At 41.8% G+C, this 15351-nt stretch overlaps 1 protein-coding gene across 7 annotated transcripts in view; it reads right to left on the reverse strand.

Annotated features, from left to right (window-relative positions):
* Positions 1-15351, reverse strand: part of LOC132406531 (neprilysin-like) — a 304263-nt gene that overhangs the window by 14345 nt on the left and 274567 nt on the right. For all 7 annotated transcript variants that reach the window (XM_059992355.1, XM_059992373.1, XM_059992364.1 and 4 more), the window contains 2 exons: positions 8676-8741; positions 1990-2085 (listed from right to left, as the gene is read on the reverse strand). In XM_059992355.1, the coding sequence (XP_059848338.1) occupies positions 1990-2085; positions 8676-8741 (162 nt within the window). The remainder of the gene's footprint in view (positions 1-1989; positions 2086-8675; positions 8742-15351) is intronic.

Genomic DNA, 15351 nt, shown 5'->3' on the forward strand with positions numbered 1-15351 from the left:
CTTTTCTTGTCCCTTCAACATTTGTTAGGTTTCAATGAGATCCCCCAGCAATCTTCTAAATTCCAGTGAACACAGGCCCAAAGCTGACATATGCTCCTCGTATGTTAACCACTTCATACCCATAATCTTCCTTGTGAATGTCCTCTGGACTCTCTCCAATGACCATACATCCTTTTTGAGACATGGCGACCAAAACTGTTGACAATACTTCAAGTGTGGCCTAACTAGTGCCTTATAAATGATCAGCATTATCTCCTTGCTTTTATATTTTATTTCCCTCGAAATAAATGCCAACATTGCATTTGCCTTCTTTACCACAGACTCAACCTGTAAATTGACCTTTTGGGAGTCTTGCACAAGGACTCCTAAGTCCCTCTGCACCTCTGATGTTTGCTCCTTCTCCCCATTTAGATAATAATACGCACTATTGTTCCTTTTACCAAAATACATTATTGAACATTTCCCAACTCTGTATTCCATCTGCCACATTTTTGCCCATTCTTCCAATTTGTCTAAGCCCTGCTGCAATCAAATTGCTTCCTCAGCACTACCAACACCTCCACCCATCTTTGTATCATCCGCAGACTTTGCCACAATGCCATGAATTCCATTATCTAAATCACTGACAATCAATTGACCAACAATTTTTTCTAGAGAGTGGTGAATCTGTGGAATTCTTTGCCCAATGAAGCAGTGGAGGATACCTCAGTAAATATATTTAAGACAAGTTTGGACAGATTTTTGTAGAGTAGGGCAATTATAGATTATGGGGAAAAGGCAAGCGGGGGAGATGATTCCATGGCAGATCAGCTATGATCTTATTGAATGGCGGAGCAGACTCATCGGGCCAGATGGCCTACTCCTGCTCCTATTTCTTATGTCCTTATGAAAAGTAGCGGTCCCAATACTGACCCATGAAGTACATGACCAGACCTCAGCAGCCAAACAGAAGAGGCCCATTTATTCCCACTCACTGCCTCCTCTCTGTCAGACATTCCACTATCTGTGCCAGTATCTTGTAACATACCATTCTAGAATCTCATTCTCATCCACAGAAGCTTCATTCTGTTCCCCTAACTAACAAATCCCCTATCAGCACAGCTTGCCTCTTCTCCTCCCCCTCTTCCCTTCTGAATCGCAGAATTAGACATAGTGCCAGTGTCCTGATGACTGAATTTCTTCCACCAGGTTGTCCACCTAGCAGAGTGATGTAGCTGCTGCTGAGGGGGATTGCTACAGGAGTTCTCTGCACTGGCTGTTTAACCCCTTTCCCCTTCCTGACTGTCAACGAGTTTCCTGTGTTCTGTATCTAGGGCGTAACCACCTCCCTATATGTTTCTCTATCACACTCTCAGTTTCCCAAATGATCCGGAGTTCATCCAGTTCCACCTCCAACCTCTTAAAGCTTATTGTTAGATGTCTCACAGCCTGGGGGAAGAAGCTATTACTCAACCTAACAGTCCTCATTCTTATACATCTTCTGCCTGATTGTAGGAGATAAAGAGATTGTGGGATGGATGTGAGGCATCCTTGACAATGCTGAATTCTCTGTGAATGGAGAGCTTCTGGTATCTGTCCTGGAGAAGCCATTATATAACAAACATCCCATGAGAAGATATGCATATGAGCTTATGCCACAACTGACACCAGGTAGACAATCTCTGAAGAGAATTGATAATGGCTGGGGTCACACTACCCAGAAGCGGGCAATGGCAAACCACTTCTGCAGAAAAATTTGCTAAGGATATTTATGGTCATGAGGCCATGATCACCCACATCATATGACACAGCACATAATGATTATGATGATGATGACAGTACATGGATGGGAGGGGTATGGAGGGTATGTTGCAGGTGCAATGTCTAGGCAGATCAATGACTAGGCATGGACTAGATGGGCTGAAGGGCCTGTTTCTGCACTGTTATGTTCCATGACTATGATTTACCTTCAAAGGCAATTAAAATGAAACACTGAACGGTTGGCTGTACCTGGGCGAAGTTCAGGAAGAAGAGTTGATCATGGTTCAGGTCGATCCCTGGTAGCAGACGATCTTCCCCAGCTTTCTTTACATACTGTTTATAAGCCTGCAAATAGATAGATACATACTCAATTGATCCCAAAGGCAATTACAGTATCGCAGTGGCATTACAAGTGCACAGATATACAACTATTGGAAGAGAAGTAAGAAAGTATAGCAAAATTAGTTACCTTAAAAAGTAAAATGTATAAGATTTACAAGATTTCCAAGTTCACACTGATAAGATGGGTGCAGACACACTCAGCCCTGAGACTCCAGGCAAGGATATTTGATTCCAAACAATTGGTTTATTGATCATTACAGAATGTCTCTCTGGTGTTTTCCCCTACTTCCACTCGCTCTTCCCCTTTTCCCAACCATGATACTGCTCTCCTTGCCCGCTTCTCACTCTCAGTCCTCAATAAAGACTCATATCAGATTCAGATTTACATTACTCATACGTCATGACATTTGTCTTTATTTGCAGCAGCAGCAATACAGTGCAATACATACAATTACAACAGTACTGCAGTACAGAGTATATATATATTTATGTGTGTGTGTGTGTGTGTGTGTGTGTGTGTGTGTGAGTGTGCGTGTGTGTGTGTGTGCGCGCGCGCATGTGAGTGTGTGTGCGTGTGAGTGTGTGAGTGTGTGTGTGCGCGCGCGAGTGTGTGTGTGTGTGTGCGAGTGTGTGCGCGTGTGAGTGTGTGTGTGTGTGCCTAAGACTTTTGCACAGTACTGTATGTGGTGAAATCTGTTGTTTTGCAGCAGCAGTTCAGTGCAATACATGAAGAGTTTATATATAGGTTACAATAAGAAATGTAACAATAATAAATAACACGTGCAAAAGAGGAATAGTGCTTTAGAGTTTATGGGTTCATTGACCATTTAGAAATCTGATCGTGGAGGGGAAGAAGCTGCTCCTAAAAGATTGAGTATGCGTTTTCAGGCTCCTGTACCTCCTCCCAATCGAAGTCAAAGTCACTTCAAAATAAATTTATTATCAAAGTATGTATATGTCGTCATATATTACCGAGATTAATTTTCTTGCAGACATTTACAGGAAAGTAAATACAACAGAATTTGTGAAAAAAACTACACACAACTAAAGTGTGCAAAAAATTATACTTAAATAATACTGAGAACATGAAATTGCAGAGAGAACTTGAAAGCTAGTCTGTAGGTTGTGGAATCAGTTCAGAGTTGAGGTGAGTGAAGTTATCCACATCAGTTTAGTAGGCTGATGATTCTAGAATAATAAAGTAACTGTTTCTGAACCTGGTGAGTGAAACCTAAAGCTTCTGTACCTCCTACCCAATGGTAGTAGTGAGAAGAGAGCATGGTCTAGATGGCGGTCCTTTATTATGGTTTTAATGAGAACAGCACATATCCTGGCTCTGGGTGTATAGATGGCATTTTTATTTTTCTTTGAAGAATGAAGAATAAGGAAGATGGAACGAGCTGCTACAGTAAGTGGTTGAGGCTGGTACAATAACAATAATTAAAAAGCGTATTGTTAAGTGCATGGATAGGAAAGTTTTAGCGGGAAATGGGCCAAAGACAGGCATGTCCTCTTCTCATTGTTACCGCCATGAAGAAGGTACTCAACAACTCAGGAACAGCTTCTTCCCCTCTGGCCCTCAGTTTCTAAATGTATGTTGAATCCATGGACAATACATCACTTTTTATTATTATTTCTGTTTTTGAATTATTTATAATCTAACTATTTAACATATACATATATACTTACTGCAATTCATTTATTTATTTTCTATGTTTATCACATACTGCATTTTACTGCTGCTGCTAAGATAGCAAAAGTCACAACATATGCCAGTGATATTAAACCTCATCCTGATTCTGATAATGAGATGAGCAAAGGTGAGCCTCTTGAATGGCATTGATCAGGTGGTCTGAATCAGAATCAGATCTATTATCACTGACATAGATTATGTGAAATTTGTTGATCTGAAGCAGTACAGAGAAAAGATATAAAACTACCATACATAGTGCAAAATAAGGAAAAGAAATAACAAAGTGGTGTTTTCTTGGATTCATGGGCAGTTCAGCAATCTGATGGCAGAGGGACTGTTTTCTTGATGCATGACTCCATAACTCCAGCAGAATCTTGGGTTTGAACACTGCATTTATACTTTGATGATGAATGTGTTTTTAATCTTTGAATCTTTGAATCTACCAGCCTGAGGAAGGATTTTATTTGGTCGCTGTTGCTAGGTAGATAATGGTGAGATTTTACATCACAAACAAGGGAAAATCTGCTGATACTGGAAATCCGAGCAAAACACACAAAGTGCTGGAGGAACTCAGCAGGCCAGGCAGCGTCCACGGAAAGAAAGTACAGTGGACATTTCAGGCTGAAATCCTTCAGCAGGACTGGAGAAAAAAAGCTGAGGAGTAGAGTTAAAAGGTGGGGGGAGGGGAGAGAGAACCATCAGATGATAGGTGAAACCTGGAGGGGAGGGATGAAGTAAAAAACTGGGAAGTTGATTGGTGAGATGAGGTGAGAGAGGTAAAAGGGGATGGGAAATGGAGAAGGAGGAGGAAAGGGTTGGGGGTATTACCAAAAGTTTGAGAAATCGATGTTCATGCCATCAGGTTGGAGGCTACCCAAACGGAATATAAGGTGTTGTTCCTCCAACCTCATCACAACAGTGGAGGAGGTCATGGCTGGATGTATCAGATTGGGAATGAGAAGTGGAATTAAGATTGGTGGCTACTGGGAGATCCCGCTTGTTTTGGCAGATAGAGTGTAGATGCTTAGGGAAGCGAGTCCCATTCCACATTGGGAGGCCACACTGGGAGCACCAAACACAGTAAATGACCCACAACAGACTGACAGGTGAAGTGTTGACTCACCTGGAAGAACTGTTTAGCGCCTTGGTTGGTAGTGAGTGAGGAGATGTAGGGGCAGGAGTAGTACTTGTTCCACTTGCAAGGATAAGTGCCAGGAGGGAGATCAGTGGAGAGGGACGAATGGACAAGAGTGTGATGTTGGAAGTGATCGCTGTGGATAGCAGAAAGTGGGGTGGAGGGGGAAGGAAAAACGTGTTTGGTGTTGGGATCCCATTGGAAGTGGCAGAAGATTTTACACCATTGTCCATGAGCTGGACTGGATAGCTGTGTTGCCATAATCATCTTCAACGTGCACTTTGCTGGGGTGGGTGTTGGAGGGGGCAGTTACATAGGGGTTTGCCCATTGGACCAGGATCCAGAAAAGCCAGTTCAAATCCAACCACAGTAGCTGGACGTAAACATGAAAGATTGAAGATTAGACCATAAGATCATAATATATAGCAGCAGAATGAGGCCATTTAGCCCATCAAGTCTACTCTGCCATTTCATCATGACTGATACAATTTTCCTCTTATCCCCAGTCTCCTGTCAAATTCCCAAATCACTCCATACCCTGACATATCATATCAGGAATCTATCACCCTCTGTCTTAAACACAAATACACCCTATCCTCATTATATGCGGGGTTTACGTTCCTTGCAGTTGATGCATAATGTGAATAATTATTTAAATGGAGAAAATAGGGATGTGTTCCAGAGGGCTTCCTGAATATGTTTTATCTGTAACTTATTCAGATTTTCATACCAATACGACACAAAAGCAGTACCACAAGGCAACATTCGCATTATATTTAATCAATTTAAGGTAATATTCAATGTAATAAATCATAGAAAGGTAACACATTGGAACACATAAGCAAAGTCAATCTATCCTTTGCTGCCTTGAAACCTGATGCAGTCTTTTCATCCCTACTTATGTAAGTGCGTTTCGGTATACGCTTCCAAAACAGCCTAGTCTCGTCTGCATTAAATGCCTGCTTTGGTGTGATGCCTAACTCAGCTATCATAGCCCACAACTGCACAGGGTGGCGTTCAGCAGCTTTGTGGTCAGCACTAACTTGCTCACCATGCACAGCTAAGTTGTGAAGCCTGTGACGATTAACAAACTTAGAAAACCATCCTCTACTTGCATTAAAGCTAACAATATCACTTGACAGTTCCTCACTAGCCTCTGAACAAAGGTGACCATAAATTTCCAAAGCTTTCACACAAAGATGATCGGAACTGTGTGTTGTTTTTTTTCTTTGTTTCAAGTTCACTGTACAAACTCAACATTTTCTCCATTGTGTCATAATCGGGTTACGCACTTTGGTAACAATCTTTGAAGACACCTGTGTTGAATCAATCACTGTGCTTTTTATTTTCTCAGCATTTTTCTTTATGTTTCTGATCGTGGACTCACCCAAGCCAAATTAATGTCCCAGAACCTTCACCTGACATGGCCCTGTTTATAATTTCCAACTTTTTTTCAAGTGTTAAAGCGGTTCTCTGCCGCTTGGCTGATGACCCAGGACTTGGCATAGGACGCTTAGGAGGCATAGTTAAATATTTCAAGCACAAAATCTGTGCACCATACGTAATAATGACAAAAGCTTAAGAGCACAAGATCGCACATCCACAAGCTGCCAAAACCAATGAAAGACTGACGGGAGTGAGACTGTGAGGTGTGCACACGTGACTTGTATTGGCAGGAAAGCAGTGCTTCTCATCCCAACAGCCTCGCTTAAGTGTGAGTTTTGGATGCATATAAGGAGAAGTTGGTAGAAATAGGTTTGATGCATAACTGTGAATCCGCACTGTCTGAAGACGCATATAACAAGGATGGGGTGTAACTTGACCTCCACAGCTGCCTGTAGCAAAGAATTCCACAGATTCTCCACTCTCTGGCTAAAGAAATCCCTCCTTTCTAAAAGAATGCCTCTCTATTCTGAGGCTATGTCCTTCGTTCTGAAAATCTCCCATCAGAGGAAACACCTTCTCCACATCCACTCTATCAAGGCCTTTAACCATTCAATAGGTTTCAATGAGGTCAACTTTCTGAATTCCTACAAATACAGGCGCAGAACCATCAAATGCTCTTCATATGACAAGCCATTCAATCCTAGAATCATTTTCGTGAACCTGTTTTGAACCCTCTCCAGTTTCAGCACATCCTTTCTAAGATAAGGGGACCAAAACTGCTCACAATACTCCAAGTGAGGCCTCACCAGTGCTTTATAAAGACTCAACATTACATCCTTGCATTATATTCTAGTCCTCTTGAAAGCAATGCTAACATTGCATCTGCCTTCCTCACCAAATAAAGATTAGCTTTGTTTGTCACATTTATATCAAACCACACAGTGCAAAGCATTGTTTTTGTCAATGACCAACACAGTCCGAATATGTTCTGGCAAGTGCAAGTGTCGCCATGTTTCACGTGCCAGCATAGCATGGTCACAATCAAATTCAGTATCAAAATTCACGATTCAGGGAATCAAGTTCAGGATTAACTAAGTCTGGAATTAAAAATACTGATGTCAGGAATTGATCCATTTAGGGCTGATCAACACATCCATCCAATAAACCACCACAACTACTTTATCATTTCTTATCTGTGTCACCTATGCCTAATGTCACTTGATGGACATACAATCATTCTATGTATATAAACTATCTTACATATTAATACTAAATTTGTTTTTTAATTATTGTGTTCCTTATCTTATTGTGTTTTCCTGTGCTGCACTGGATCCGGAGTAACAATTATTTCATTCTCCTTTATACTTGTGTACTGGAAATGACATTAAACAATCTTGAACCTTGAATCTTGAAAATAAATCAAAAGTCATCTGTTGGACTCACTTTGAAGGACACTGCGACTTATGTTGTTGGTACAATATATTTATTTATTGTTTTGTTTTAGCACAGTTTGTTGTCTTTTGCATATTAGTTGATTGCCTGTCTTTGTGCGTAACTTTTCATTGACACTACACTATTTCTTTGTACCACTGTGAATACCTGCAGGAAAATGAATCTCAAGGTAGTATATTGTAACATATATGAATGTACTTTGATAGAAATTTATTTTGAGCTTTAATGTCGACTAGAGGGCTGAGTTAAAGGGAGAGGTTAGCCAGGAGAATACTTTGGAGCACAGGAGAATGAGGGGTGGGGAGGATGTAATCCTAAAAAGAAAAGTGTTTAAAATTACAAGAGAAATACAGAATGTGGAAAGGAACTGTGTTTTCCTCAGCCTAGGGTAGCCCAAAACTAGGAGGCAAAGAATTAGAGAAGAAGCTATAGAAGAGACTTGAAGGACAACATTTTCTACACAGAGCGTGGTGAGCTTTTTTAATGAGTTGCTAGAGTAAGTGGTTGACACAGGTATAATACTAAGTTAAGAGGCACTTGGAGAGGTACATGGAAGGCCAGGGATGGGAGGGATATGGGCTGAACACAGGAAATGGGGTGAGCAGATGGCCAGCATGGACTGGTTGGGCTGAAGGGCCTGTATTCATGCTGTAGTGTTCTCTGTATCAATGCTCCAAGGGAAAGTAAGTCTCTTCCCTTACCTAGTCTGCTCTAAAGAGCTGACTCCAAGTTAACCTCTGAAATGACCAAGTAATTTACAGGGCCCATCACTGATGGTCACTGAGTGTGACAATTACCTGTGATATTCACATCCATGAACAAATAAACAAATCAACACTGATTGATACAGCATCTCTTGTAAGATCTGAGGAGACATTTACAAAATTACATGCAAGTTGTTGCCACAACAAAAGAGCTGCCCCCTACCTCGAAGGCTTGCCTGATGCCTCCATTATCTGCAATGTTCTCTCCCAAGGTGTTTATACCACTGATCTGTAATTGGATAAGAAAAGTAAATAAATTAGATGGTGGAATCTGAGGATTATTCAACCTTTGTGCATTCTTTCTGATGCATCCATTAAGACCATTTTCTCACGATGTGAATTTGCGTCTCACAAGAAAGAAGATGCTCTGATAGTGGGTGAGAAGGAAGTAAGACAGAGAACCAGAGAGTGTGTAGCCTTTATTTGCAGGAGAAACTAGAGTTCAAACAGCCACAGCTGTGTTCTCATTATACAGAATCAAAGAGGTGTAGGGTACCGAAACAGGCTCATAGTCCAGCTCCTCCACGACAACCAAGAAGCAAATCTAAGTAGGGCCCATTTGGCCCAAACCCTCTAAACGAGGGGGGTCCAACCTTTCTGATATCATTGTCCCCTACCATTGACAGAGGGGTACATGGACCTGAGGTTGGGAAATCCTGCTTTAAATGTTTCCCATCCATGTACCTGTTGAAATGTTTCTTAAATGCTGTTATTATGCCTGCCTCAACCACTTCCTCTGACAACTTGTTCCACACACCAACCACCCTCTTCTGTGGTACTAGTGTTCAACCCTACCCCTAATGTATGGCCACTGTGTCTCAAGCAGGAGTGGGTCCAATGTGTATTCATCAGAGAGAGACCAGGATTCACAGGGACTCAGGTGTGCATTTGTATAGCCTGAACTCGCCTTCAGTGAAAAGGTGGTGATGGCTTTAATTATTTAAAGCATTTGGTCCATTGCATCCACTCTGCTAATCGACCGTAGCCGATTTATTACCCCTCTCAACGCTATTATCCTGGTTTCTCCCTGTAACCTTTGACACTCTTACTAATCAAGAACCTATCCACAACCACTTTAAACATACCCAATGACTTGGCCTCCACAGCCATTTGTGGCAACAAATTCCACAGATTCACCGCTCTCTGGCTAAAGAAATTCTTCCTTATCTCTACTCTAAAGAGATATCCTATACTGAGACTCCCCACTTCATTCTTTTCATCTCCAGTGAGTACAGGCCCAGAGCCATCAAATGCTCTTCATTCTGGTGAACATATTCTGTACACTCTCCAATTCCAGTGCGTCCTTTGTGCAATAAGCACTTCAAAACTGCTCACAATACTCCAAAGGCAGTCTATCTAACCAATGCTTTATAAAGCCTTAAGATGAATTGGATAAGGTAGTAAATATTTCCACCAGTGAGGGGAACCTGGAGGGCAGAATCTTTAATTAAGAGCCAGGCCTCTTCAGTAAGATTGTTAGGGAGCAGACATCAACAGAAGGGAGTGAAAATCTGGAACATGTTCCCTTAAAAACTACCCAGACCTGGCTGTGGGTGTGGAGTGGGGAAAGGATGTTAGTGTCCTACAGTCAGAGAGCACTACAGCACAGAAATTAGTTCTCTGGCCCATCTAGTCTGTGTCAAACACCTGTGTTGTCTAGTCCATCAACTATAATCCTCCATACACTTCCCATCCATGTACCAATCCAAATTTCTCTTGCAATCAAACCTCTATCCAACACTGGCAGCTCATTGCACACTCCAGCCTCTGAGTGAAGATGTTCCCCCTCAAGTTCCCCTTAAACATTTTACCTTCAGATCTTTAACTCCTAACTGATGATCTCCAGTTCTTAATGAAAAAAAGCCCACTTGTTTTTACTCTATATATATCCCTCATAATTTTGTATACCTCATTCAAATCTCCCCTCATTCTCTTATGCAGTAGGGAATAGTCTTAACTCATTCAACCCATCCCGGTAACTCAGGTCTTCAAGTCTTATCAACATCATTATAAATTTTCTCTGCACTCTTATTGATGGAATCAATAATATTCTTATTGATTCTATCAATAATCTTATTGTAACCTTTCCTGTAGATACATGGCCACAATACTCTAAATTTGGCCTCAACAACATAACATCCTAACTCCTGTCATCAATACTCAGATTTATGAAGGACAATGTGCCAAAATCTCTCTTTACGGCCCTATCTATCTTGATGCCACTTTCCAGGAATTACCCCTCTAATCTACCACACTCCTCAGTGCCCTACCATTCGCTATGTATGTCCTACCCTGATTATTCATGAAGAGAACTATCTTCAACTTTCCATAGCCTGTTTGATTCAATTGTTAAATCTTTACTGATTAACCTCAAGTTACCTGACACAGGCAAGGAATGCTCGTTTCCTTTAACAGCTGTGTGACAAATGAACAAAAAACACTTCAACCAGGAAGCACAAGAAAATTATTCCAAAAGTGGAGGAGTCTAGGACCAGAGGGCACAGCCTCAGGGTACAAGGATAAGAAGGAATTGAGTATGATCTGCAATTTCAACAAAGCTGATCCAATTCCCTCTCAGCCTCTATCTCCTACTTTCTCCCCATATCCCTTCATGCCCTGACTTGTCAAGAATCTGCATTAAATATACCCAATGACGTAGCTTCCACAGCTGCCTTCAGCAATGAATTCCACCGATTCACCATGCTCTGGCTAAATAGATACCTCCTCATCTCCATTTTAAATGCATGTCCCTCTATTTTGAAACTTGCCCTTTGGCCCCAGACTGCCCCATGAGGGAAAACATCCTCTCCACATCCATTCAATGGATGTTACCATTCAATATGTTACAATGAGATTCCCCCCTCATTCTTTTTTATACTTTATTGTCACCAAACAATTGCTACTAGAGTACAATCATCACAGTGATATTTGTTTCTTCAGAATTCCAGTGAATACAAGCCCAGAGCTTTCAAATGATCTTCATATGATAAGCTTTTCATATTTATAAACCTCCTTGAAATTTCTCCAGGGTCAGCACATCCTTTCATAAATAAGGGGCCCATATCTGCTCACAAAATTCCAAGTGAGGCCTCACCAGTGTTTTATAAAGCCTCAACATTACATTCTCGCGTTTATATTCTTGTCCTCTTGAAATGAATGCTAACATTGCATTTGCTTTCCTCACCCATCAACTAAATCTGCAAATTAACCTTCAGCAAATTTTGCACAAGGACTCCCAAGTCACTTTACACCTCAGATTTCTGAATTTTCTCTCCATTTAGCAAGTAACGTACCAACACTGTATTCCATCATCCAAAACATTGGCCAAAAAATGTAAAAAGAATCGGTCCCAACACAGACCCCTGTGGAACACCAGAACAGGCTCCCTTTGTTCACATTCTTTGCTTCCTGCTAGTGAGCCAATGCTAGTATCTTTGCTGTAATACCATGGGCTGTTAACTTTAACAGCTCATGTGTGGCACCTCAGAAAAGGCCTTCTGAAAATGCAGGCAGACAACATCCACTGATCCTCCTTTGTCTATCCTACTTCTTGTCTATCCTATTTCTTCAAGGAATTCCAACGGATTTGTCAGACAAGATTTTCTCTTAAGGAAACCATGCTGATTCCAATGTATTTTATCAGGAGCCTACAGATACCCTAAAACCACATCCTTAACAATTAACTACAAATCTTCCCAACCACTGAGATCAGACAAACAGGCTATAATTTCCTTTCTTCTGCCCCTCTCCCATCTTGAAGAATGAAGTGACATTGGCAATATTCCAGTCCTTCAAAACAATGCCAGAAACTATTGATTCTTGAAGGATCCTTACCAATACCTCCACAATCTCTTCAGACACCTCTTTCAGAACTGTGTGGTGTAGACCATTTAGTGTGGGTGACTTCAAACCTTCCAGTTTCCCAATAAACATTTCACTCACTTCTGCCCACTGACATTCTCAAACTTCTGGCATACTGCTAGTGTCTTCCACAGTGAAGACTAATGCAAAATACTTATTTTGTTTGACTGCCATTTTTTTGTCCCCCATTACCATCTCTCCAGCATCATTTCCAAGCAGTCTAATATTTAATTCTGCCTCTATTTTTCACTTTATATACCCTGTATATGAAGAAACTTTTGCTATTCTTTTTAATATAATTGGCTAGCCTATCTCTGTATTCCATCTTTTCCTTCTTTATGACTTTTGGTTGACTTATGCTGGTTTTTAAAGGCTTCCCAATCCTCTAACTTCCCACTAATTTTTCTCTATTATATACCCTCTCGTCAGCTTTTATGTTGGCTTTGACTTCCCTTGTCAGCCACAGTTGTATCATCTGCCTTTCAAAATATACATCCTTTTTGGGATGTATATATCCTGTGCCTTCCAAGTTGCTCCTAGAATTTCCAGCCATTGCTGTTCTGCCATCATCCCTGCTAGTGTCCTCTTCCAATCAATATTGGCCAGATCCTCTCTCATGACTCTCTAATTCCCTTTACTCCACAGTTGATGTTCCAAGCCAAAATCCTTCAGCAGGACTGGGAGAAAATAAGGTGAGGAGTAGATTTTAAAGGTGGGGGGGGGGGGGAGAGAGAGAGAACCACCAGGTGATAGGTGAAACCTGGCAGGAGAGGGATGAAGTAAAGTTACTGTCATTATCTCCGGATACAGCTCATCTACTGATGTCTATTACAAACCCACGGACTCTCACAGCGACCTAGACTACAGCTCATCCCACATGATTTCTTGTCTCAATTCCTCTGTTTCCCCCACATCTGCTCTCAAGATGAGTCTTTTCATTCTTGAACAAAGGAGACGTCCTCCTTTTTCAAAGAAAGGGGCTTCCTTCCTTCACCATTAACGCTGCCCTCAACTGCATCTCTTCCATTTCATGCACATCTGCTCTTACTCCATCCTTCTGTGACGCTACCAAGGACAGTGTTCCTCTTGCCCTTGCCTACCACCCCACCAGCCTTCCTGTCCAGCACATACTTCTCCAAAACTTCGGCCACCTCCTACGGGATCCCACCACCAAGCACACCTTTCCCTTCCCCCCACTTTCTGCTATCCACAGGGATTGCTCCCTATGTGACTCCCTTGTCCATTCATCCTTCCCGACTGATCTCCCTCCTGGCACTTACCTTTCCAAGCAGAAGAAGTGCTACACCTGCCCCACACCACCTTCCTTACTACCATCCAGGGCCCTAAACAGTCCTTCCAAGTGAGGCAACACTTCACCTGTGAGCCTGTTGGGGTCACATACTGTGTTCAGTGCTCCCAGTGTGGCTTCTTGTACATTGGTGAGACTCAATGTAGATTGGGAGACTGCTTCGCTGAACACCAATGCTCAGTCCACCAGAAAAAGCGGGATCTCCCAGTGGCCACACATTTTAATTCCACTTCCCTGTTCCATTCTGATATGTCCAACCATGGCCTCCTCCACTGTTGGAATAAGGCCACACTCAGGTTGAAGGAACAACATGTTATATTCTTTTTGAGTAGCCTCCACCCTCCATCGATTTCTCAAGCTTCCAGACTTTGGGTAATGCCCCCCAACACTCCCCACCACTTCTCCATTTCCCATCCCTTTTTCCCTCTTTCACCTCATCTTGCCAATCAACTTCCCAGTTCTTAATGTCAGCACTGCCCCTCCAGGTTTCACCTATCACCTGGTGGTTCTCTCCCCCTCCCCCCACTTTTTAAATCTACTCCGCAGCTTTTTTTCTCCAGTCTTGCGAAGGGTTTTGGCCCAAAATGTCAACCGTACTTTTTTTTTTAGGATGCTGCCTGGCCTGCTTAGTTCCTCCAGCATTTTGTGTGTGTTGCTCGGATTTCCAGTAACTGCAGATTTTCCCTTGTTTGTAATACTGAAACATCTGACTTTAGCTTCTCCTTCTCAAATTTCAGAGTGAATTCAATTATATAATGATCATTTTCCTCTAAGGGTTCTATTACCTTAAGCTCTCTAATCAAATCCAGTTCATTGCACGACACCCAATCCAGAGTAGCTGATCCCCTGGTGGGCTCAATCACATGTTGCTCTAAAAAGCCATACTGTTCCCCCTCATAGGATCCAGCACCAACCTGATTTTCCCAAACTACCTGCACATTAAAATTCCACATGCATATTGTAGCCTTTGGCATGCATTTTCTATCTCCCATTGTAACTTGTAGACCATTCCGTTACTAACTGTTTGGAGGTCTGTATATAACTTCCAACAGGATCTGTTTATCCTTGCACTTTCTTAGCTCCATCCAGAACAATTTTACACTTTCTGATCCTGTCAGCTCTTTTTAATGATTTGATTTCAATTTTTTTACAAATACAGCCACCCCACCCATTCTGCCTAACTGCATGTCTGTTCAATACAATGTGTATCCTTGGACATTAAGCTCCTAGCTATAATCTTCTTTCAGCCATGATTCAGTGATGCCCACAACATTATACCTGCCAATCTGTAACTGTGCTACAAGTTCATTTTCCTTCCTATTTATACTACATGCATTCAAATACAACACCTTCAGTCTCTTATTGGAGCTATGAAGTGCAAGAGGATAAGGTGTGAAAGAATAGGACCTATCAAGAGTGACAGTGGGAAAGTGTGTATGGAACTGGAGGAAATAGCAGAGGTACCTAATGAATACTTTACTTCAGTATTCACTATGGAAAAGGATCTTAGTGATTGTAGTGATGACTTACAGCAGGCTGATAAGCTTGAGCATATAGATATTAAGAATGAGGATGTGCTGGAATTTTTGGGAAGCATCAAGTTGGATAAGTCACCGGGACTGGATGAAATGTACCCAGGATACTGTGGGATGTGAGGGCGGAGATTGCT

This window comes from Hypanus sabinus, chromosome 2, assembly GCF_030144855.1.
Source record: "Hypanus sabinus isolate sHypSab1 chromosome 2, sHypSab1.hap1, whole genome shotgun sequence".
In the NCBI taxonomy this organism is placed as follows: domain Eukaryota; kingdom Metazoa; phylum Chordata; class Chondrichthyes; order Myliobatiformes; family Dasyatidae; genus Hypanus; species Hypanus sabinus.